Here is a 25,435-nt window from a genome sequence, read left to right on the forward strand (position 1 = left end):
CAAAAACTGCATAATTGGAAGCCACTTTCATAAAGCTGCACAACTCTCCCACCCAAACATACCATACTGAGGGAGGGCACAGAAAAGCAGGGCAGCAGGACGCAGCTCTGAGATCCTGGACAAAGCGTGTCCCTCCAATTGATGAGCGTCCTCATCAGTCAAACCACAGCAGGCCTGGAGCGGGCTGACCTCACCTTGCAGGCCCACCTGGTTCCCAGGTGCCAGGAGATCTGGGATACTTTTCATCTCCCAAGACGCTACCACCATCAATACCCACTGCGCAAAAGCTTCTGTAAACAGGCAAAGTGCCAGGATTACAGGTGTGAGCCACTGTGCCCGGCCTGAATGAATCTTTGTAATGGTGTTCACACATGGCCTCCTCTAGAAAGCTTCTCTAGCACCTATCAGGCACCTGCAAATGTTTACCAAGCTGACCTGAGGCATCCGGCAAAGGTGCCTTTCCCTCCCTTACAGTCCCCTGTGCGCAGACAACACTTCGTCATTACTTGGACACTATGCTGATGACCCGTGGCAGCCTCATGCCGGTAGGTGTGGCCCTTTCCTCTTCATTTATGTGCACCCCCTATCCCTGTCTCCCACAGCGCCTGGAAGGCAAGGAAACGTTTCTTGAATGATTCTTGACAGTCCTCTCTTTCCTTCTGTCCAGTGAGCCATCAGTAGTTCTTCAGCAACAGCTCTCACAACCACCCCTCCTCCTCCAGCTCAGGTCCTCATGGCTCACCGGCACACAAGATCCTCACCTTCCCATGAGAGCACCCACCCAGCTGGGTGTCAGGTACACTGTAAGCCCTCAGTAAACACTACCTACATTCCCACACTACATCTCTGCCTTTGTCCTCTGCCAGGCCTGCACCTCAGAATACCGATCCCAGCTGGCCAGCTTTGACTGTAAACCTTCTTCTTCCTCTGGTTCAACCTGCAGGTTGGCCACACACAGCCTCTGTTCACAAACTGGCCAGCTAACTCTGACGGTGTCCCATGCACGGTTCCTCCGTGCCACAGGCTAGGCTGGGTGACTCTCCTGGGGTCTGGAGGAGTCCTGACTCTGCTAGGCCCACACAGTCTGTTACGTAACCAGCATCAAAGCTGATAAAAGGTCAAACGCTGAATGAAACACATTCCAAACCCCCACAAAAATCACTTGGGCAATCATTGTAACAAACACATTATGGCCTTCAAGAAAGTATCATCCCCGTTCTTCTAATTTGGCAACAAAATATATATGTATCATACTTTTTTCTTACCAAAGGTGCAGGAAAACAGGCATCACTAGCATGACTGAAAATGGGAAGACCTTTCTGGAGGACAAATTGACAACATATAGCTTTAAAAACATGTGTGTCTTCAACCTTCCAATTCTACTTGTATGAATTTACACGCAAAGATGTATGTATAAGGATGCAAACTGCTGCAATTGCAAAGAATTTTGAAGAATTCAAATGTCCAAATAGGAGCAAGGAAATAACTGCAGTTCATCTATACATAAGAAGGCCATGGACAAAAAAGGGAACCTCTTCCTGCTAGCAAAAGCAACGACATCTTTTTCATATATTTGTCTGTATTTTCCAAATTTACACAGAGAAAACATTCAACTTTTGTAAATGGAGGGATAGAAATTGTTACAGAAAAGAAAGGAAATACTCTGTGAAGGAGGATCCTGAACTCATGCAGAACTGGCCTCACTTCACGGGTGTTACCGCTCACCCCAGCAGCCAGCTGTGCAAGGTAGGCACAATCTCCATTCTTAACACATTTTCCATCAAGGGAGTGGGCAAGGCTAGTAAGTGGCACCCACAGGGCCGAGGCCTCTATCCGGCCATCTTGCTCCCCTCCTCAGCCCCCGTCGCCCCTGGAGTGTGGATCAAGCCCTACTACAGAGCAGGGCTAGTTTCCATCACAGCTGGCCACTTCGTTGCCTCCTGTTCTCTTTAAATAAATGAGGTACTTCAAATCAACTGGTAAAGCAACCAGGATGTTAGCAGGACATGTTTTATAAGCCACCCACTCGAAAGTGGGACAATGGGATCTGCAACTCACAGTGGTGCACCTACCCCCTGGCCTCTGCTCAACTGTAGCCCTAAAACCTGACTCTTACCAAAAAATCCTAACGACTAGACTGGAGTAAAAATTACTGCACAAGAGAGAAAAACACAGCCAGGGGCAGCTCAGACCTGTAATCTCAGCACTTTGGGAGGGGAGCAGGGAAGATCACTTGAGCCCAGAAGTTCCAGACCAGCCTGGGCAACAAAGTGAGACACTCATCTCTACCAAAAAATTTAAAAATTTAGAAAAAGGGAGAGAAAGTGAAACACTTCTGACGTGAAGTTACTGGCAAAGCCCTCTAAGTAAACAGTGTGAATCTCAGTGTTGATCAAACACAGGAGCAAAGTATGCAAAGAGGATTGTGTGGGCTTCAACACAAGTGACAAGGGAGGCTGTCCTCTCCAGCCTGGGAAGTCGACAGGCACAGCGCATGTAAGGAGGCGCAGCCAGCTGTGTGCATCAGAAGGAGATGAGGAAACAGGAAGTGGGTTCTTAGAAGGAAAGAGACTGAGAGACTGTGAGAAAGTCATCAGTGGGTGGCACGTCCTTGCCTCAAATCCAGCATTCACCTTTGGCCACCTCCTCTCACTGGAGATGCAGAACTCAACAGTGCAAAGAGGTACAATAGCTATGACTAAAAGCAATGGGGCAGCTTCCATTCAAGGAAAGGCCAAGGGGACAACAACTTCATTCAGCAAAGCAAAGGGCTCGGAAAATAAACCACAGATAAGAGGCTCCTCACATGATACAAAGCCTTGAAAACACCTCAGTGACTTCCCGGCCCTGCGGACGAGCACCTAGAGGAGCCAACAGACCCTGTGTGGCTCCTGTGAACCCCGACGCTCCAAGGAACTCCAGAGCCCACACCCTCTATTACTTACACATTTCTCCTTCCAGCCGCAAGGTAATAACAGAACTAACAGCCCTCTCCAATCAGCCCTCCTGGGGACGTCTCACTCAGAAGACGTCATGTCTGAATCATTTGGACTTGAATAAGTCCATTTTTTTTCCCCCATCGGCTAGTAAGACAAAAATCTCAACATCAGGTGAAATCTCTAGGCACACGTGAACAGAGAGCCCGGCTCTAGGACTGAATGGTTCCCTCACAGCCCCATCCCCAACCTGCAGTCAGGGCTGAGCAACCCAGGCAGAGTCTCTACATCCAGGTGATTACAGGCAGCCCAGACAGTCATTTCGAGGTGGAAAATGTTGCTTTTCCTCATTTGCTTCATTAGGTGAAGAAAAATCATTTGATAAAAATTCTTAAGTTTCTGAGTTTGTGACTTGGGCTAGGTACTAATGGGCTTAGCTCTGAAATAAGAACTTCTCCTTTTGAAATTAACTAAAATATATTTCTCTTCATTAATTAAAGTTTAAATCTCTTAAAGTTATTTCAAACCAAGCACACAAAAATAAGTTCCTACATTATGAAACACCATCCCCATCACTGGCTTATACTCTTCAGACCTAATCACTTCCAGACTCCGTTTCCACTCACTCAGGAGATCTGAACCAGGGGAGGGGTGGCAGGGGTGTACACAAAGCCTCAAGTCGTAAGTATCATTTTGTGTGTGTGTGAATTGCTCTGGGTAAAGAGGACCCTGAAACAAGAATCACCAGACTAGATACGGTCTCTACAGTCCTTTCATCTCACTAGAATGTCCATGGTTCTATGGACAGTAAGAGTTCAGTGCTTGGGTGAATTTATCTCTAAAGGCAAATGTTTTACTAACTACATTCATACACCCAGTAAGTGTGTGTGCGCACACGCGCACGCGCACACACACACACACTTATTTATGTCATATCTTCCATGAAGCTCCGTACTACTAATCAATGGGGCACAGCCTGTTGTGTGTCACTCACATTGCTACCTGCATGGCCATATGCAAAACTATTTATCTGAAAAGACAAATAAAATAAATGTCTACATGACATAAATGTCTGAAATAAAATAAATGTCTACATGCAAAATCTAGCTCTGCGTGTCCCTCAGGTGAGTGACTCTTCCCGTGGAGACAGCTCATGCAGCAGTGCAGGCCGCAGTCAGCCAGTGAGCTTCACTGAGAAGCTCATCTAAGAGGCTTGCTCTGGACTGGCACAAACTTCAGCATGTTGAGAACAGAGTTCTATTTTTGAGCAATTAATCAACGTAAAAAGTAACTAAGCAAATAATATACTGAAAATTAAAGACATTCAGAAAAGAAAACCCTTTCCTAAGCACAAACAGTTCAATGCCTGGGATCTCAAGGTTGAGAGATTTCTGCTGGAACAATCAAGAAATGGGTAAATTGGGAAAACAGCCGACTCACTTCTAAGAGTTTCAGTTCCTGCACACAGTTGTGCAGCAGCTCTAGGGCGCGCTGGGCCACCTCCCACGGCCTCTGCAGGAAGAGCAGCAAGGTGCACTGGCGCGAGAACAGGTAACTGCGCAGATCTAACAGGGTGGCTTCTCGCCTCTGGATCGATTCCCGCTTCTCCATATCTATGGGCTTTCGGAGGATCAATCCGTTCCAGCTCTTCACCGGCTGGCAGAAAAAAGTCAGCCAGTTGGCACCATCTAAACAAACACACATCATGAAAGGTGCTGACTGTGGGTACTTCACCTTCCGGAGCTTCCTGCTCAGGCTGAGGATGGTGGGCAAACAGGCAGCTTCATAACCAGTTTTTCTATGAACACTGCCCACCCCCTGTGGTCTGGTGATGAGCACCCATTCGGCTCCCAGCACTGACAGCCAAGCTGTGGGTAACGTGACTCAGGCAACAAGGCACGCCACCCTACCATGCCCAGAAAGTCATGGGCGGGAGCTGAACAGTTTGGGAAGTCACCCAGAGACAGACAGGCTACATGGTTAGGGGAGCTCAGGCTCTGTCTCAGGCCGAGGGAGGGCTCTAGTCTTAGGCTGCAGCGGGGCTGGGCTTCCTTATCTTTACCTGTGGGCTGGAGTGCAGCCTGCTCTGACCATCCTGGTGTTTTTGGTCTTCCTTAGATTACATATTCCTTCCTTATTTCCCTAACTCAACCACGTCACGTCCCTGAGTCAAGCTCCTAGAGGAAGGGACAGGGAGGACTTGGTAGCAGCACATAGAAGGAAAATGAATTACTGCTTGTCGAAAATTTCAGCAAGGCTCCCAGAGGTTTACTTATATCCCTAAGACTCAAATATGATCTTAAAATAAGCATAACAATGTATAATAACAAGTCCATCAATCATTATTGAAAAAAATCTTTGAATCTATTTTTCTCACTTCAACAGAGAAATGTCATAACCAGTTCATTCCTACGTGGCATCCTGGCATGGTTAAACGCTCCCTTCACTGACGTGAGCTTCTCCTGAGAGCCGGGGAGCACATCGTGGTGTGGTGTGGACCTGCCAGCCCGGCTCCTGCACCAGCATCCTCAGGCCTACTGGAGCACCCAGCAGCATGGTGCGGACCCGCCAGCCCAGCCCTGTACCAGCAGTTCCCTTGGCTAGGCTCCCCTCCCACAGGATTCTCACAGGGCACTCCCACGTTTCAGTCAGGTCTCTGTGCCAGTGCCGCCCCCACAGGAAGGCCACTCCAGTGCCCTATCTAAGCTCCATTGGCACATACCGCCCCATCTCTCACCGGAGCCCCTTTCTACAGCCCAAACTTACTACTATGGACAGCAAGTGATAGATTTACTTTTCTGTGCCTGTTTCCCCTTCATGTAAGCACCATAAAAAAAGGGATTCTGCTTTATTCCTCCCTGTATTAAGAACAGTGCCTGGCACATGGTGGTCCCTCAGTAAGTATTTGTTGAATGAAAGAACAAAAACAAACCATCTTATTCAGTGGCAAAATTTGGTCCAGGCTTACTTTTGGATTTTAAATTGCCCCAAATTTTAAAACTGAGAGAAAAAAACAAATAAATTAGGTGAAATATAAGAAATATGTAAGATATTTCAGCCTTGAAGGCCCCTGCTCACATGCACTGACATCCATTCAGGTGCCTGGTCCCTGAAGCCGCCCAGCACCTATTCTGCTGCTAGGGACCATATGATCTTTACCTTATAAATGACACTTATTTACTCAATGTTGTGTATATGGCATCACAGGCACATGGACCTGTGATTACCAGCCTGCTGGAGGCTAACAAATGCCCTCAGTTAGAATGTACAGCTTAAACACAGCTTTTACAAGCTCATATGATATGACCTCAAGGTTGTTAACCTGCTCATCTCATGGTAATTAGAAACTGTGATTGGCAGTTTTAGATTTCTCGATTAAAAACCTAAATAAACAGATTAAGTTCTAGGTATTCTTTCAAAGGAGTTCTCCATGAAAAGACTGAGAACTATTCTATTTGGTGCTCAGTGAAAATATTTTAATATTTTCAACTAATGTATGTACCAGTTATTGCCGTTTCTTTATTAAATTCAAACATTTCTTGCTAAATAAATCTATTTAAAAAAAAATAAGATATTTAAAAAACACAGGCCAGGTGCGGTTGGCTCACGCCTGTAATCCCAGCACTTTGGGAGGCCAAGGAGGGCGAATCACGAGGTCAAGAGATTGAGACCATCCTGGCCAACATGGGTGAAACCCCGTCTCTACTAAAAATAAAAAAATTGGCCAGGTGCAGTGGCTCACGCCTGTAATCGCAGCACTTTGGAAGGCCGAGGAGGGCAGATCACGAGGTCAGGAGATCGAGACCATCCTGGCTAACACGGTGAAACCCCGTCTCTACTAAAAATACAAAAAAAAAATTAGCCAGGTGTGGTGGCGGGCACCTGTAGTCGCAGCTACTCGGGAGGCTGAGGCAGGAGAATGGCATGAACCCGGGAGGCGGAGGTTGCAGTGAGCCAAGATGGCGCCACTGCACTCCAGCCTGGGCTACAGAGCAAGACTCCGTCTCAAAAAACAAAATTAAAATAAAAATAAATAAATAAATTAGCTGGGCGTGGTGGTGCACGCCTATAGTCCCAGCTACTTGGGAGGCTGAGGCAAGAGAATCGCTTGAAATCAGGAGAAGGAGGTTGCAGTGAGCCGAGATCACACCACTGCACTCCAGCCTGGCAACAAAGCGAGACTCTGTCTCAAAAAAAAAAAAGTGTGTGCGTGTGTGTGTGTGTGTGTGTGTATATCTATAGGCTGGGCACGGTGGCTCACAACTATAATCCCAGCACTTTGGGAGGCCAAGGCAAGAGGATCACTTGAGGCCAGGAGTTCGAGACCAGCCTGGCCAACATGGTGAAACCCCGTTTCTACTAAAAATATAAAAATTAGCCAGGCATGGTGGCATGTATCTGTAATCCCAGCTACTCAGGAGGCTGAGGCACGAAAATCGCTTGAACCCGGGAGGCAGAGGTTGCAGTGGGCCAAGATCACACCACTGCCCTCCAGTCTGGGGGACAGAGTGAGACACTGTCTCAAAAATAAATAATAAATAGATATATTATGTATAATACGGACACACAAAGCCGGGCATGGTGGCTCACACCTGCGATCCCAGCACTTTGGGAGGCTGAGGCAGATCACGAGGTCAGGAGATCGAGACCATCCTGGCTACCATGGTGAAACCCCGTCTCTACTAAAAATACAAAAAATTAGCCAGGCGTGGTGACAGACGCCTGTAGTCCCAGCCTGTAGTCCCAGTCCCACTGCTGAGGCAGGAGAATGGCATGAACCCGGGAGGCAAAGCTTGCAGTGAGCCGAGATTGCGCCACTGCACTCCAGCCTGGGCAACAGTGCAAGACTCCATCTCAAAAAACAAAACAAAACAAAAAAAAGGACACATAAAATATAAGAAATAGAGTTTTACCTCTTCTGTTTTTTTTACTTAGTAAACACTTTGCTTTGGTTCTGTGTCTATACTGGCATCTCAGGAGAGTGAGATATCCAGACCCGATCTTCAGAAGCACTATGAGCCAGTATCCATCGGCGCCACTGATGAGTTCCAGAGTGAGGACAGTGCTCACAGCTAGAACTGACTGTCCCCACATTTCTTCTCCCTCCAGGTTCTCCTGCTGACACCGGGGCTCCTTGAAATTACTCATTCCTTCACACATGGTGACAAGGGTTCTCAAAAAGAACACCTGGCAGAGATGCCCACTACAGCACTGCTTGTGGTGGCAAGAAGCAGAAAAGAACCCAATGTCCAACACCAGGTAATAGAATTAAGCCAGGAATACCAATTGCAACAAAAACAACTCCAAACCTCACCTGTTAACCTGGAGAGATGCCCACGATGGGCTGTAAGAAAAAGGAGCAACAGAGAAACAGCTACACAACATGGTATCACTTTCATCAAAATAAGCATCAGCGAAAAATACTGAGGACGATAACCAATGTTTCTCTCTGTGTATGGTTTCACTGTGCTAATTCTGTAATTGTAAAAGAGCTTAAGATATTATTTAAAAGTGCAAAAGAAAGATGAACACCCAAGGGTATTATATAAGCTCACAGCAACGAGCACTCGAGCATTCCAAAGACAACCCCTGGATGGAAGGGAAAGGGACGTGCACTCTGACCCTAACGAGGGACAGAATCGAGGCATCACCAGCAGGCCAGTGAGTTGTGGAAAGGACATCTTATACCTGGAAAACAGTTTTTTTTTTTTTTATTACTTTTGTTAAGATTCTTCTAAAAGTGAAAATGACTAATTCTTAATTCTCATTTCATTTCCTCTAGGAATATATATCCGATATAATGTGTATAAAGACAACAACAAAACATGCGTACTCCTGAGGTAAATAAATGGCTGCTTCAAGACTATCAAGTTGGAGAAAGCCACACTAAGACAAGCATGCGTTACTGAAGTGCCACTACTCACCCCCGGCCCCGAAGTTGACCACATACTGAGAGAAGAGGGCGTCCAGTTCGTCGTACTGCACCAGTGCGTCCTCAAACTGCTGCAGCATCTCGAAAACAAAGGCAAGCTCCTCCTATTCGCCCAAGATACGTTTTTTAAAAAAACAAAAACATAAATCAACGTATTGAAGAAACAGTATGTAGCCATTAAAGATTACAACAGAGAAAGGCATGCAGCACTATGAATAACATCTATGCTCCGCTAAGTAAAAACCAATGTGGTGACCACATATGTCAACATTCACGCATGCACAAGAAGCTAGAAAAAGCTAAGATAATTTCGGAACCTTCCCTGACCTATTGGCAGCACCGGATATAACTGGTCACCCCCTTGTCCTTGGGATGTTTCCTGCTGTCCAGGACCCGGCCACCTGCTCCCCTCACCCCTCGCTGTGGCTCCCTCTGGTCAGACAGCTGGTTCCTCTCGTTCCCCCGAGGCTCTCTGCTGGAGGCCGCAGGGCTCAGCCCTTGGACTTCCCTGTCTACAGTCACTATTCTCTCTCCATGATGGAGCCTATCTACACAGCATACCCACCACACATTTAGGACTCCAGCTCAGACCTGACTCTGGCTCCAACGGCAAGCACAGCACACTTGTGTGGACACCTAACAGACAGCTCAGGCTTACCCATGGAAACCCAAACCCCAAACCTTTCCCACAAAGTGCTCCACCCACAGTCTTCCCCATTTCAGTCAGCGACTGCTCATCACATTCAAGAGGCTCCTAAATCCTTTCAAGACATCCCCAGGCCCTGCAAAATCTATGTCCCCCACCCCCACCCCTTCCCAGCACCAGCCCTCTGGACTCACTCAGCTCCACCACCAAGGCCTCCTCACTGCTGCTCACGCGTGCGTGGCAGGGAGCTGCCTTGGGGCCTGTGCACTGCCCCATTCCATGGCCTGGAACACCTTCTCTTCCTCTACACAGCCACATGGCTTGCTCTCCAAACTCCTTCAGCTCTGGCTAAGTCCCCAGCCCAGCCAGGCCTTTCCTCCTCCTGACGCGTGCAGCACCCCACACCATCTCTGCCTCGTGCCTCTCTCTTGCCCTAGCATCTGCGTCGCTTCCTTTCCTGTATCTCCTCCACTGTCACACAAGCTCACAAAAACCATACACTGACGGCGTCCCAGCATCAAGGAGGGCCTGGCACCTGTCCGTGCTCAGTAACCTTTGTTGAATGAGAAAATGAAAAGAGACGGCAACAGGTGATTGCTTTCTGATCTCCATTACCGCACATTAAGAAGTAAAGACCAGGAGGATGTGCACGCACATAAACCTCCCCTGACATGGTCAGGTCTTTGGAATCCAGTTCCACCCCAGGTATTTGTGGACATTATTCCCAGACCCCTAAGGGCCCACCCAGGTCCCACTCACTAGGCGAGAACTGAGAGCTCTCCTTTGTATCCTGTTTCCCCTGAAAACAGTGGTGGGCTGTGTTTTGCAAGAGAAACTGCTAAGTTATGTTGAACTTCATTTTCTTTGTGAAGTATTTTCAAGACTGAGCACTCTAATAAACTAATCTTTCTCTTTTAAATTGTGATTAAAATGTATGTAATATAAAACTGACCATCTTAACCATTTTTAAAAGTACACTTCAGGCCGGGCGCAGTGGCTCATGCTTATAATTCCAGCACTTTGGGAGGCCAAGGCCGGCAGATCACTTGAGGCCAGGAGTTTGAGACCAGCCTGGGCAATATGGCAAAACCCCATCTCTACTAAAAATACAAAAATTAGCAGGGCGTGGTGGCGCAGACCTGTAATCCCAGCTACTCAGGGGGCTGAGGCAGGAGAATCGCTTAAACCTGGGAGGTGGAGGTTGCAGTGAGCCGAGATCGCGCCACTGCACACCAGCCCTTGGTGACAGAGCAAGACTCCATCATAAAAAAAAAAAAGAGAGAGAGAAGAGTACAGCTTGGTAGTGTTAAATGCACTCACACTGTTGTGCAACCAATATCCCAAACTCTCTCATCTTCCCAAACGGAACCTCTGTCCTACTAAACACTCATTCCCATTCTCCCTCTGCCAGCCCCTGGCAGCCCCCATTCCACCTTCTGTCTCTGAACCTGAGCACTCGAGGGACCTCACATAAGCAGACACAGCATCTGTCCCTATGTGCCTTATTTCACTCGGCATCATGTCCTCTAGGCCCATCCATGCTATAGTGTGTGTCAGAATTTCCTTCCTTACTCATTTTAAATTCTGAACTAATCTTAGACTTACAGAAATATTGCAAAAAAAAAATTATCTAGTTTCCATATAGCCCTTACTCAGCTTCCTGAACATTGCCATCTTATATGACCGTGGTACAACTGTCACAACCAGAAAATTAACCTAAGTATAATACTATTAACTAACTAGCCCTCATTGGAATTTCAGTGGTTTTTCCACTGATGTAGTTGTTTCTGCTCTAAGACCCCACCCTCGACCCCCAACCAGGCCAGAGCTGTTGCTTCCTTCAGCCCCTGCAGTCTGTCAGCTTCACAGTCTGTCTTTCACTGCCGTGGCACCCTTGAAGACAGCTACGTTGTCTAATGTCCCTCTACTTGGGTTCATTTGATATGTTCCATGACAGCCGTGAGATGATCATTTTTTACAGAGAAAAGACACTAAGTATTTCTCGGCACATCTTACCAAGGATTTCATGAGGTGCACACAGCTTCTCACGGGCAGAAGCGGCCTTATCATTTCATTCAGGTGGTATGTACCTGGTTTCCCCACTGTGGAGTGGCTACTGCTCCCTCGGTAGTTGACAGACATCTTGGGGGGCCACCATGAGACTGTGCACCTCAGGCCTTTGCCCGCCACCCTGGACACCCATCAGTAATCCTGCCTCCAACAGTTCTTGCTGGGACACTGGCTTAAAAGTGATTTTCTGTTTTTCTTTCCTTCTGCGTTTAAGTGGAATTCTCCTGTATGGAAGAGGTGACCCTTCTCCTCCATTTATTTATTTAACCGATGATTTCTATCGATACAGACTCATGGATATTAATTTTATTCCATGGGTTAAACCCCGACTCTATCCTATCCTTATTTAGTCTGTCGCTGAAACTGCTCCAGCTTTGGCCCCCAGAGGCTCCCTGGGGCAGTGTGTGTACTTTTCACGCCCCATCTGCTTCCACGCACTTCCTTTCTAGTCCTAGATATTCCAGGTTTTTTGTTTTTAAAAACTCTGCCAACGAGATTACCACGAGAGGTGCCTTACTTAGAAAGAAAGGAGGAGAGAGGGAGGGAACAAGGGAGGGAGGGAGAGAAGGGAACTGTCTAGTTCTGTAATGAGTCAAGTACCTGAACCATGAAATATTCACAAAAGCTCCAGCCTGGCTCAGTCCTCTTCTCCCTCAAGGTTCTCATGTCATCCTCAAACTTGCCTAGGTTTTTGGTAAAAGACATAAGAAGCAAGGTCCTGAGTTTGGTCAGGAAGGCATTCCAAGATTCCTGAGTTCGAGAAGAGTCCTTCAAGGGGTCGGAGAGCACAACACACCTGCAAAGACATGAACAGACTATCTGGGAAAGACCCTCCATGCACAGCGCCACGGCTCAGCAGCTGCCATTGTCCTGAGCAGCAATTTCGTTCCTTCCTCCTCCTTTTTTTTTTTTTTTGAGACAGAGTTTTGCTCTGTGACCCAGGCTGGAGTGCAGTGGCACAATCTTGGCTCACTGCAACCTCCACCTCCCGGGCTCCAGTGATCCTCCCCAGTAGCTGGGATCACAGGCACGTACCACCATGCCTAGTTAATTTTTGTATTTTTTTGTAAAGATGAGGTCTTGCTGTGTTGCCCAGGTTGGTCTTGAACTCCTGGGCTCAAACAATTCTCCTGCCTCGGCCTCTCAAAGTGCTGGGATTATAGGCATGAGCCACCGCAACTAGCTTCTTCCGTCTATAAACAGTCAAAAACATGAGGCAGGCAGTAAGAAACCAGGTTAGGAAAAGGCTTCATCATGAACTGGTCATGAACATGAGCAGTAAGTTCTACAGAAATTCAAAGGAGAGTTTGCTATAGAATCAACTGGAAAGGGGGAAAGGGATTTACATGAGCCCTGAGCCAAAGACGCAGCTCTGAGTTCTCTGTAAAATAATGTGATCATGCCTCACTCAGTTCCCTGCCTCCTTCAAAATCCATTTTGGTTCCTTGGGATCGACAGGATAAATTTAGATTTCTCAGCACAGCACACAAGGACCACAATGTCTCACTTTACTTCCTCTGCTTCCCAGCTCAAGCCTGCTGACCTTCTCCCGCTCTCTTCATGAACACATTCCTTCCACCCAGGCGTGGCATCTTCACGAACCTCCCCCCATCACCATCCCAACTGCTCTGCCCACACTGCTGCTAGGCTGCGGGCCTCACAGGAAAACACTCGCCTTCTCTGGACCTCTATCCTTCCCACTAGCCTGTGAGCTCTTGAAGGGGAGGGTTAATAAACAATTAACAAATAAAGGCTTAGAACATGGCTTAACATATAGGGCGGAACAGTTTAATTACAAAGAGGCTGAACCCATGATATAAAAAGGTCAAACACACGAAATTACACAAAGTTCCCAACAGATTTGGACAAGGCAATGTATTTATCTGATAGGCTGGAAATGGTAAATTTCTTTAGCCTTGGTAATAGTAATCTAGAAAGATGATGAATAAATCTGAACTCAGAAATAATTTTAAAACATTGATTCTATGAGCTTCACCAGTTCTCCTTAGTAAATATTTTACTTGAATTACCAAAAAGTAGCAAAATGAACTGGCTCTAAGTTCCTTTTCTCTGTGCCCCTGCATATCCTTTGGAGGCACGGCTAAATTCATGGAATTATAAATCAGTGGACAAAACAGTGAAGCAGCATACACTCTACATGTTCCACCATGTGAACAACCAGAACCAAGAAGAAAACTTATAACTTGGTGGCTGGCTTTAATTCCATTCAATCCACCCCACTGCACACTTTCTTCCCTCAAAGGGACCAGAGCCGCTCACTCCAAAGGTCCCCTAGAGGACTAACGTGTATTTATCCACAGTAGGAGCTTGCTGGAACCTATGAGTTAGGTAGTTTATCCTTAAGGCATTCTCAAGGATTATAATTACCAATGTTTATTCCCGACCAGACGCGAATTCTCCTGCACCTACAGGGGTGAATGGAAATGGAAACTAAACAAGTGCCAACCACCGAAACAGTAACTGATTGCAGAGATCAATCAGATACACAGTCATGAAATGTCGTATCTCTATTAGATCCTGTTTCTATATCATCATCAATTTTTTTTTTAAGTAAAAAAGAACTACACTTCAGAAGTTCACATCAAGCCTAAATCATTAACTCAGAAAAGGAGAGGCCAAAACAACGAATGAAGTCAGGGATGGTGGGGCCAATCTGGAGAGCGGCGCGATCCCCCCAGACGCGCAGACTGCAGGGGCTGGGGCACATGTGGAACAAGGAGCTCCCAGCTGCAACCTCAGCAAGTCACCATGACGGCTACTGCCGTCACAAGTCACACTGCTGATCACAAGTCAACCCTTGTCTCTACCAGCCTCGTACTTAGCAAAAGCCCGAAAAATGCACAAAATCTGTTACCAAGCAATTTTCCTTTGGGGAAGGTATCCTGAAATAATTAACGATGCTCACAACATTTGAGCTAGAAAAGTATTCTAATATTGTTGTTTATAATGATAAGTAAGCAATAACCTAAGCCCAGCAGCAGAATGTATAAATAACTTACGGCACATTAATACTATGGAATATTATCCACTCACTAACGCTGAGAGTCTGGAAATGCATTTATTGTTTGTGGAAAATCTTTACAATATATTGAGTGAAAAAAGCAAGTATAAACAACACATAACGTTATATTCACTTAAAATACACACGTATTATGTATGCATAAAGAAAAAAAGTCTGAGAAGATACATACCAAAATACTAAGAGTTAATATCCACTTTCTTTTTGCTCATTACCTTTTTCTAATAATTCTACAATGAGCATGTAGTGTGCATAATCAAAATTAAACACCAGTCTAATGTTAAAAAATAGCCACTTCAGGGCCAAGTGTTACAATATTTTCAAAGGCCAGAAATTATATTGGGTAACAAAACAATTGTCAAAAAAAAAAGTAAAAAAACAAAACAATTGTCAATACAGACTCTATTAAATTTAAATGTATGAAAGTCTCACCAAACTCTTTACATTAAAAAAAAATAGATTTGTTAAGAGGTGGCTTTAAATTAATAAAAATCAAATGGTAGAAGGTATATTTAAACCTACTCAAGATGAAATGTTGAAAATTTTAGTAAATTACATTTAATGTATAAAGAATAGTCATTAAAAAGCAAGTTAGTTTTAAACAGGCTCAGTAGAAACATATCGGAAATTAGATAAAGATTATAAACACAGACTTAAAAGTAATCAATAGGTACTTTGCAAAAATTATACAATTTGAACATTTCACAAGTTGAAACTAATAGACCTCATTAGCACCCATTTGTTTACTTAATAGAATCCCAAATAAATATGATTTCTTTTGTGATATTAATAAAAACCTCCAAGGCCACTTGGTTTTGATTCCTAGCCCTGCCTTGGTGGTCCCCCCGCAGCGCCGGCCTGCACTCCCGTTAGGCTACAGAACAGAGTGCTCCTCCTGCCAGGCTTCATGGCAGTCCACTCTCTTTTTCAGAACAAAAAGTGTCAGTACTTGAACCACAGAGAGGGCATGGATACTCAATCATGTAGCATCTTGTTAAATGCTAAGCTGATTCCTTTTGGTTAACTAATTTATGAGTAACACACCTTACAAAGAAGTTTCCATAAGTCCAAATTGAATGAAACTTCTCTAAGATAAACCATAAGCTCAACTACCTAATTATTTAATTCAAAACATTAAAAAAAAAAAAGCAAGTTTGAACATTACTATGTATCCAGTATTGTGTGGAACATGAAAAAGGCACCCATCCATAGCTCCTCCCGCTGAAGAACTGCCACTGAGGCATGGAGAGTAGCGTAACAGAACAGTGCAGGGCCCCGTCTGTTTGGGGCTGCAGGCTGCACTTGCGCCGCCTGCCCCTGCTCCTCCCTTACCCGCCATGCATCCTTTATTTCTCAGCCCATCTCTGCTTTCTCAGTGAGCCTCCCTTGGCCCCAGAGAAGGCCAGCTGCCCAGCTGTAGGCTCTTGCAGTACTCTGGAGTCCTCCATCTGAACCCTCGCCACCATAAGCATGGTGACCATGGCTATAACGACCTGCTGGACCAGGGCAGGGTCCAGGTTCGCCGCTGAATCCCCAGGCCCTGGGTGAGTTCCAGTGCTAAACTACGAGACACAGACTATGAGTTATAGAGGAGTTAACGTGCCGGCTGGCTCAGCTGGCAATGGCATCACTGAAGAGAAAGGGAGTGAGCTACCCCAGGAGAGACAGCAGGGCAAGGCGGAGAAAGCCCATACAATCTATTAACTGCCAAAGTTTCAGGATTCCCTTTCACAGTTTCTGAAGGGGTTAGGTCAGCATTTTATAATTTGTGTTCTTAGGAACTCTCAGGAGGTGTTAAGGTAAAGAAAAAAAACACAGGTGCCGTCATTTCAAAAAAAGAAAACCTTTAAGGACCCCTGTTCTACAGAAGAACTGCAAGAGTTGCTGCTGTCAGTCTTCAGAAAGGACCCACCAAGAGGCCTCCCAGGACCATGGGGCCAAGACCCACTCCTCCCAGGCAGCACACTCAGGGGATGACTGCTTCGAGTTCTTTGCCTGCCTGAACAGGAACTCCACAAAGACAGACACCAGGTCTCCTTGACAGCACCCCATGGATGCTCACTCGAGATTGCTGAGTAAATATTTATTACTACCCAGGAAGCCAGCAATCTATATCATGTCAAGTATTAACCAAATGAGGTAAAATTAAAGATACACTTACCTGTCACTCTGTTTATTACAAAAATCATTTCTTATTTTGTCCACAATAGAGGTTCGGGGAAGGATGTTGGTTTTGTTTTTTTTCTTGGCATCATTTTCAACTATCACTATTAACCAGTCCACAGAGCTATGAGCCTTCAGAATATTCTGCCACTTGGTGAGGTCATCTTTTACTGTAGCTTTATACACTTCGGTATCCTAAAAACAAACAAGTCACTGTGAAAGCAGGTTAACTAATGCCCTTAGTTCATATAGCAAAATGTGCCTAATAACAGCCTGCAATGGCCACAATGTTTTAAAGCGTCAGGACAGGCTCGGGACTTGAATAAAAGGCCCAGTGGCCTAGCAAGCCTGCAGGCATGCTCTGTGGGTCTCAGTGCCCACAGTTCTCACAACCCCAAGGGATGTGAGTGTCCCAGTGATCCAGATGAAGAGACTGAGAGTCAGAGGGCTGAATGAGCTGCCCACAGCAATACTGCCTGTTAGGCAAGTCAGGGCTTTAAAACCCAGGTCCACGATGGCCAACAGCTCTGGGCCCAAGCACTACATGACTGCCATCCTGCTGTGTGCCGTGCCTTCGTCTCAGGAGGCAAGCTGGCTGTCATGGCACAGCCCAGACTGCCCACAGGAACCCCAGGCGAGCTTCCTGGCAGCTTCTACCACAGCCTCTGAGCTCTGTACCCCTGGGAACCGCCCCAACCGCAAGTCTGCGAAGGCCATGTCAGAGGCAAGCAGCTACAGCTGTGAGACCTCAGAAAGAAGGCGACCTGCAGCTTCCGCAAGGCTGCTCTACTTCCCGACAGGCAGCAGGGAGCCGCGCCATCCCAGAAATCAATCCTGCTTCTCACGCAGAGGCCCAAGCATGAGCCTGCCAGAGAAAGGGCCCTTCCTACATACATGCCAAGGCCTTCAGCTTGGTTCTCTTCCATAAAGAACCAGAAAAACAGACACTGCCTGTTATCACTTACAACTGCCCTTCTATTCCATAAATCCACTCAGAAGAGTCCAACTCCATTTAGATTTAGAAAATCTAAAACCAAGATACATAATTCATTTCCAAGTTAGGCACTGACAATATCTGGACACAGTAACTCACAGCTACCATCTAAATCAGTGCTTTCTCCTCTTTTGCTAGTTCCTCACTGTCCTGCCCTAATTCTGGACTTTCAAGTCACTCTTCAGTAACACTCAGGCAGAGAGAAGCCAATCAGAGTATCCACGAGTGAGTTAAATCTTAAATCCTGGCCGGGCACGGTGGCTCACACCTGCAATCCTAGCACTTTGGGAGGCTAAGGTGGGTGGATTGCCTGAGCTCAGGAGTTCAAGACCAGCCTGGGCAACACGGTGAAACCCCATCTCTACTAAAAATGGAAAGATTAGCCGGGCGTGGCGGTGTGCACCTGTAGTCCCAGCTACTCAGGAGGCTGAGGCAGGGGAATTGCTTGAACTGGGAGGTGGAGGTTGTAATGAGTCAAGATCGCACCACTGCACTCCAGCCTGGGCGACAGAGCGAGACTCCATCTCCAAAAAAAAATATTAAATCCTAAATTCTGTATCCAGCCTCTCTTTTGGTTTAATTAACTAAATAGAAAGTTCCAAAAGGCAGTACTTCTCATTTGTATCCTGATTTTAAAAACTGCTACATCCTGATTTAAATTACAAATATCATACAATCTGAAAAGATCTTTTACTTTGAAAACTGAGATTAAAACCATCTGGTAAACTCAATTTTCTGCAAATAAATGTCCAACAGTAACTTAATTATCTAGTGCACATTTTCCATAGCACGGCAGTTCTTGGTACTTGAAGCATAGATTTTACAGCACTGGTGAGCCGTTCTGTGCTGGACGCCCCAACGCGCCATGCCTGGAAGCAAAACCAAAAGGCCAACAGGGCCCAGAGCCTGTGACTGCCAAGAAAATACACATAGCACCCAGCTGCCCCCATCCACACGTCACAGGTGAGCCATCCAAGGAGCTGCTGGAAGGCTCTCTGCCTCTTACAAGGCCACCAAGAGCCCTTTACCTGGACTCCTCCCCACCCCCACCCCAGAAGGAGTCCTGGCTCCAGGTTGTCCACACCGGGCAGCGGCTGCCACATCCCAAGGGGACACTAGAGCAGCTCTGCTCAGTCAATTTGCAGGAACTCTCCAGAAGAAACCTCACAGAGCATGAGGCAGGACAGAAGGAGTACAGAGAAGTTCCACATAATTCTGGGGCAAACTGGTTGGCAAGATCCAGCCTATCACTCATCCCAGCAAGCAAACAAAACAACGTGATAAAAACGACTCTGTGACTCTTAAGAGGACCAGCAGAGCCAGTGAAGCTAAGGGTCTCTAAAGAAAATAAAGTCCCAGCATGGCCAAATAGTGAAACCCCATCTCTACCAAAAATAGAAAAATAGCCATGCGTGGTGGCGGGTGCCTGTAGTCCCAGCTACCCGGGAGGCTGAGGCAGGAGAATTGTTTGAACCTGGGAGGTGGAGGTTGCAGTGAGCTGAGATCATGCCACTGCATTCCATCCTGGGCAACAGAGCGAGAAAGAAAAGAAAAAAGAAAAGAAAGGAAAAGAAAAAGAAAAGGAGAAAAGAAAAGAAAGAAAACAAAGTCACTACAGGAAAACCCATGAGCAGTGGGCAGCAACACATGCAGGACCCAAGAGCTGAGTCAGAGGCGAAGGCTCCAGCTCCAAGACAGAGGCAGCAGCCAGGGGCAGGGCATCAGGGCCCAAGGTGGGCAAGCACAGCAGGCCGCCCCAGGTACCAGAGCTCAGCAGTGAGGAGGGTGTCCAGGTGGCAGTAGAGGGAAGTACAGAACGAGATGTGAGGCCCCAAGTGAGATGATGAAGGATTTTCGGGCTGGCGCAGGGGTATAAGGGTATAAGTGGGATAAGGGGCCAAGCAGGGCACAAAGGGCATCCCCCAAACAGGGATGCCTTTTCATTGAATTTAAGTCCCGAGCCTGTCCTGATTGCAGATCAAGTGAGGTGAGGAGGAAGTCTGTGCCAGGCACACTGCCAGGCAAGTGTGGGAATGGGCATCCACCTGCTGGGAGCAGAGAAGCAGTGACAGGAGGATGGTCATTCACAGAGGGATTACTCGCATCAGAAACACGGAGGAGAACCAGTGCCTGGCTCCTCCATGTGGAGAAGGGAGTTACAAACACAGAATGGAGGAAACCAGGATCACCCTTGCAGTGCTGGACTGAAATGGGCTCATGTGTGTACATGTATGTATGTACATACACAAGCAGCTACATACGAAATACAGATGTAAATGTGTGCACGTACACATGTGGGTGTACACACATGTTCTCTAGCCATGCCCACTGAGAGCTCACCAGCAAAGCTCTCCCCTAGCTCCAGGCCCTGACTTCTAAATACAGTTTCCCACTGGAAGGAGCCAGGGCTGAGCCCTGAGATGAAGCAAGAGGAGGGGATGACCCCAGAGAGTACTCAAAGAATCAGTACATTCTCAGTACATAAGTACAGAAGCCAAATTCAGAACAATCTGCACATCAATGATATTAATTATTAACACTATGATAGTAATAGATTACACTCCATCAAAAGCTAGAAATCAATGAGTGAACTGCTTCTAGCCAAGATGAAGTGACAGGGACTAGATTTACACCACTGCCTGAACCAACCAAAAAAAAAAAACAAAAAACACAGGGTGGGCATGGTGGCTCACACCTGTAATCCCAGCACTGTGGGAGGCTGAGGTGGGCAGATCACTTGAGGTCAGGAGTTCGAGACCAGCTTGGCCAACATGGTGAAACCCCATCTCTGCTAAAAATGCAAAAATTAGTTGGGCATGGTAGCGTGCACCTGTAATCCCAGCTACTTAGGAGGCTGAGGCAGGAGAATTGCTTGAACCCAGGAGGTGGAGGTTGCAGTGAGCTGAGATCTCACTACTGCACTCCAGCCTGGGTGATAAAGCAAGACTCTGTCACCAAAAAAAAAAAACAAAAAAAAAACGAAACACCAAAAACCAAGAAACATGAATCAATGGTTTTCAAGACCATGGACACCAAGGAACAAAGGACAATGATTCCTCCCCTCAACACTCAGAGACGGGAAACAAGCCCAGCAAGCCCTCTGGGTGCCCACCAGAGGGTGGGGAGGGCGGGGGGTGACAGAGGAGAAGCTGGCCGACTCCCTGAGTTGATGACACAGAGCCCAGGCCAGGGAGATCAAGACAGCTAGAATTCCTAGGACTGTGTTGGGACAGGAGAGGGACACAGTGAGCAAAGTAGACCGGCACAGGGCCCTCGAGCATTCCACAGGGAACTGCGAGGAAGTGCATGCAGGAACCACCCATTGCCGGAACAGAACCCGCAGACACGATCAGAGGCACCCATGCTTGGCAGTCACACAAGGCAGGGAACAGGGCTGTCCCCACAGGCCAGTCTGGAAAACCAGAGGAACTCAAGACCGTCTTGCCTCGGCTGTAAGGAATAATTTGTCCTGGACTGATCACTGCTCCAGACCTATCAAATCATAAAGCTATACTCAAAAGGAAAAATCAATCAATAGAAATAGCTCCAGTAATGACACAGAAAGCAATTAAAAGAGTTACAGTAACTACTGTCACTTAGTTATTTCATATGTTGAAGAAGGTAGTGGACCGAAGTGAAGCAGTCCACTTACATGGAAGATACTTAATCAAGAAAAAGACCCATATGGAACTTTTAGATGCAAACCTCAACATCTAAAATGAAAAATATACTATGTGGAATGAGAGCCGATTAGACACTGCAGAAGAAAAGGTTAACATGAAGACAGAGCAGCAGCAATTACACAAATGAAACACCAAGAAAAAGGACTACAAAAAATAACAGATTATCAGTGAGTTATGGAACTTCATGTAGCGTGCGCACACACGCGCGCGCGCACACACACACACACACAGCATCCCCAGGACAGGGAGCAACAGAAAAACAATCTGAGGAAACAATGACCAAAAATGTTCCACATCAGGCCATGTGCGGTGGCTCATGCCTGTAATCCCAGCACTTTGGGATCACTTGAGACCAGCCTGGCCAACATGGCGAAACCCCATTTTTATTAAAAATACAAAAATTAGCCAGGTACGGTGGCACGTGCCTATACTTCGAGCTACACGGAAGATGAGGCACAAGAATCGCTTGAACCCAGGAGGCAGAGGTTGTGGTGAGACAAGATGGTGCCACTGCACTCCAGCCTGGGTGACAGAGTAACACCCTGTCTCAAAAATAAAATAAAATAAAATAAAAATGTTCCAAATTAGATCAAAACTATAAACCCCAGGCAGTTTGAATCACAGTGCGCCGAAGGAGTAGGTGGTGGGATCTTGCCGTGGGTCTGATTAGCCCTTTCTCTGCCTTGCTTGCTTGAGCTTCAGCAGAATTCGAAATGGCTGGCGGTAAGGTGGGGAAGGACTCCGGAAAGGCCAAGACAAAGGCGGTTTCCCGCTCGCAGAGCCGGCTTGCAGTTCCCAGTGGCCCGTATTCATCGACACCTGAAATCTAGGACGGCCAGTCATGGACGTGTGGGCGCGACTGCCGCTGTGTACAACACAGCCATCCTGGAGTACCTCGCCGCAGAGAGACTTGAACTGGCAGGAAATGCATCAAAAGACTTAAAGGTGGCCAGGTGCGGTGGCTTACGCCTGTAATCCCAGCACTTTGGGAGGCTAAGGCAGGAAGATCACCTGAGGTTGGAAGTTCAAGACCAGCCTGACCAACATGGAGAAACCCTGTCTCTACTAAAAATACAAAATTAACCGGGCATAGTGGCTGCCTATAATCCCAGCTACTCGGGAGGATGAAGCAGGAGAATCGCTTGAACCCGGGAGGCAGAGGTTGCAGTGAGCCGAGATCGTGCCATTGCACCCCAGCCTGGGCAACAAGAGCAAAATTCAATATCAAAAAAAAAAACAACAACAACAACAACAACAAAACTTAAAAGGTAAAGCGTGTCACCCCTCGTCACTTGCAACTTGCTATTCCTGGAGATGAAGAATCGGAGTCTCTTGTCAAGGCTACAATTGCTGGTGGTGGTGTCACTGCACACACCCACAAATCTCTGACTGGGAAGAAGGGACAACAGCAGACTGTCTAAAGAATCCTGGATTCCTTGTTTCTCAGGACTCTAAATACTCTACCAGCTGTCCAGTGTTGGTGATTCCAGTGGACTGCATCTCTGTGAAAAACACAATTTTACCTTTCTGTAATTCTATTTAAGCAAGTTAGAAGTTTAATTAGCTTTCCAACCAACCAAATTTCTACATTCAAGTCTTAACCATATTTAAGTGTTACTGTGGCTTCAAAGAAGCTATTGATTCTGAAGCAGTGGGTTTTGACTGAGTTAACTGGTTTTTAAAAACTGCTCGGATTTTAATTGTGATGCAGAAGTTACAGTAACAAACATCTGGTTTTGTACAGACATTATTTCCACTCTGGTGGATATGCTCAATAAAGGTCATATCCACTCCCACAAAAAAGAAAAAAAAATAAACCCCCAAACCCCGAGTACAAGAAATATGAAGAAATCTACAACAAAGCATACCATAATCAAACTGTTAAAAACCAATATAAAGAAAAAAATCTTGGCCCAGCGCAGTGGCTCACGCCTGTAATCCCAGCACTTTGGGAGGCCGAGGTGGGCGAATCACAAGGTCAGGAGTTCGAGACTAGCCTGGCCAACACGGTTAAACTCCGTCTCTACTACTAAAAATACAAAAAAATTAGCTGGGCATGGTGGCGGGCACCCATAATCCCAGCTATTCAGGAGGCTGAGGCAGAAGAATCGCTTGAACCCGGGAGGCAGAGGCTGCAGTGAGCCGAGATTGCTCCACTGCACTCCAGCCTGGGAAATCCTGCGAGACTCTTGTCTCAAAAAAAAAAAAAAGAAAGAAAAAATCTTAAAATGCAAAGAAAAAAAGCCACTTTATGTAAAAAATAACAAAAATAATAATGAAAGATTTCCCATGGGAAACAATGGAACCCAAAAGAGATGAAACATCTTTAAAAAAAATTGTCAACCTAGAATTCCCTAACGAGTGAAAATATTTTTCAAAAATTAAGGCAAAATAGACTTTCCCAATATATAAAAACCGAAAGAGCTTACCGTAACAGACCTGCACTACAAGCAAGGTTACAGAAATCCTTCGGTCAGAAGGAAATCCAGACCAGATGAAAATCTGGATGTGCACAAAGGAAGAGACAGCAACAAAGGCTGGGCACGGTGGCTCACGCCTGTAATCCCAGCACTTTGGGAGGCAGAGGCGGGCGGATCACCAGGTCAGGAGTTCGAGACCAGCCTGACCAACATGGTGAAACCCCGTTTCTACTAAAAATACAAAAATGAGCTGGGCGTGGTGGTGTGCACCTGTAATCCCAGCTACTCAGGAGGCTGAGGCAGGAGAATCGCTTGAACCCGGGAGGTGGAGGGATTTTAAAGAAAAGGAACAGACAGCAATGGAAATGGAAACTGGGTGGGTAAATATGTGCAGTGGCTCACACCTGTAATCCCAGCACTTTAGGAGGCCCAGGTGGGCAGATCACCTGCGGTCAGGAGTTCAAGACTGGCCTGGCCAACATGGCAGAAACCCCATCTCTACTAAAAATACAAAAAATTAGCCGGGCGTGGTGGCAGACGCCTATAATCTCAGCTACTTCAGAGGCTGAGGCAGGAGTATCAATTGAACCTGGGAGGCGGAGGTTGCAGTGAGCTGAGATCACCCCATTGCACTCCAGCCTGGGCAACAGAGCGAAACTCTATCTCAAAAAAAAAAAAAAGACATGATTTTCTATTTTAATCTCTCCAAGGCATAACTGTTTAAGGCAAAAAACAGTAACAATGTACTATGGGGTTTTAACACATACAGAAAATGTATGACAACAATGGCAAAGGCTGGGAGGGAGAAAACAGAAGTCAACGATACAAAGTTCTTCTATCATGCGTCGAGTAATAGAATTAATATTACTTGAAGGAAGAATTATGCTGTTACAGATGTACTCTATAAATCCTAAAGCAACTACTCAACGTAACAAAGAGTTTTACTTTTAAATCTAAAATCCTAAATATTATCAACTTACTCCTTTTTTTAAATAGACGATAATCAAGATTCGGGGAAAAAAAGGCTATTAGAATGTAATTTTAAGGAAAAAAAAGTCTCATTCAAAATGGCCACAAAAGCTAAAGCTAACAATAAAAACGTAAAACTTTTATGAAAAATAAGGGCAGAAAAAAGACATAAAGAATGGAAAAACATACATACCACATTCCCTGATTCAAGAAGACTCATGATTAAAATTCTTCTCAAATGAATTAACAACTTATTCAAGGCAATCCCAATCAAAATGCCTCCAGCCTTCTCTTTTTCGACTGATATTCCAGTTATCTATTGCTGTGTAACAGTCCACTCCAAGCTATAGTGGTGTAAAACTTTCTTTTGCTCACGGATCTACAACCTAGAGAGAATTTGGTGGCAACCAAGGTCTCTGCTCCACCTGGTAGCAGCGTGTTGAGGCTGGGAGCTAAAACACACAGTGGGACTCAGCTGGGGCAGGCTGACCACCTACGAGTGGCCTTCCCACGAGGCTGCTTGGCTTCCCCACAGCATGGTGGCTGGGATCTAAGAACAAGCACCCCGAGAGAATCCAGCAG

General features: G+C 46.2%; 1 protein-coding gene and 1 pseudogene across 11 annotated transcripts in view; one reads left to right on the forward strand and one right to left on the reverse strand.

Annotated features, from left to right (window-relative positions):
* TRAPPC10 (trafficking protein particle complex subunit 10) overlaps positions 1-25,435 on the reverse strand; it is a 93,429-nt gene that overhangs the window by 35,912 nt on the left and 32,082 nt on the right. For 7 of the 11 annotated variants that reach the window (XR_010121175.1, XR_010121176.1, XM_055279858.2 and 4 more), the window contains exons 4-7: positions 16,786-16,982; positions 12,185-12,380; positions 8,861-8,972; positions 4,377-4,624 (exon numbers count right to left, since the gene is read on the reverse strand). Coding sequence is in view for 9 of the 11 variants with exons in the window: in XM_055279858.2 (XP_055135833.2) it covers positions 4,377-4,624; positions 8,861-8,972; positions 12,185-12,380; positions 16,786-16,982 (753 nt within the window). In the remaining 2 variants the exon portion in view is untranslated. Of the gene's footprint in view, positions 1-4,376; positions 4,625-4,998; positions 5,099-8,860; positions 8,973-12,184; positions 12,381-16,785; positions 16,983-25,435 lie in introns of those variants that run through there. The other 4 variants (XM_055279862.2, XM_055279863.2, XM_063640519.1 and 1 more) reach the window with 4 other exon arrangements.
* On the forward strand, positions 22,084-22,885 carry LOC129483069 (histone H2A.Z-like; annotated as a pseudogene).

Source organism: Symphalangus syndactylus, chromosome 5, assembly GCF_028878055.3.
Source record: "Symphalangus syndactylus isolate Jambi chromosome 5, NHGRI_mSymSyn1-v2.1_pri, whole genome shotgun sequence".
Classification (NCBI taxonomy): Eukaryota; Metazoa; Chordata; class Mammalia; order Primates; family Hylobatidae; genus Symphalangus; species Symphalangus syndactylus.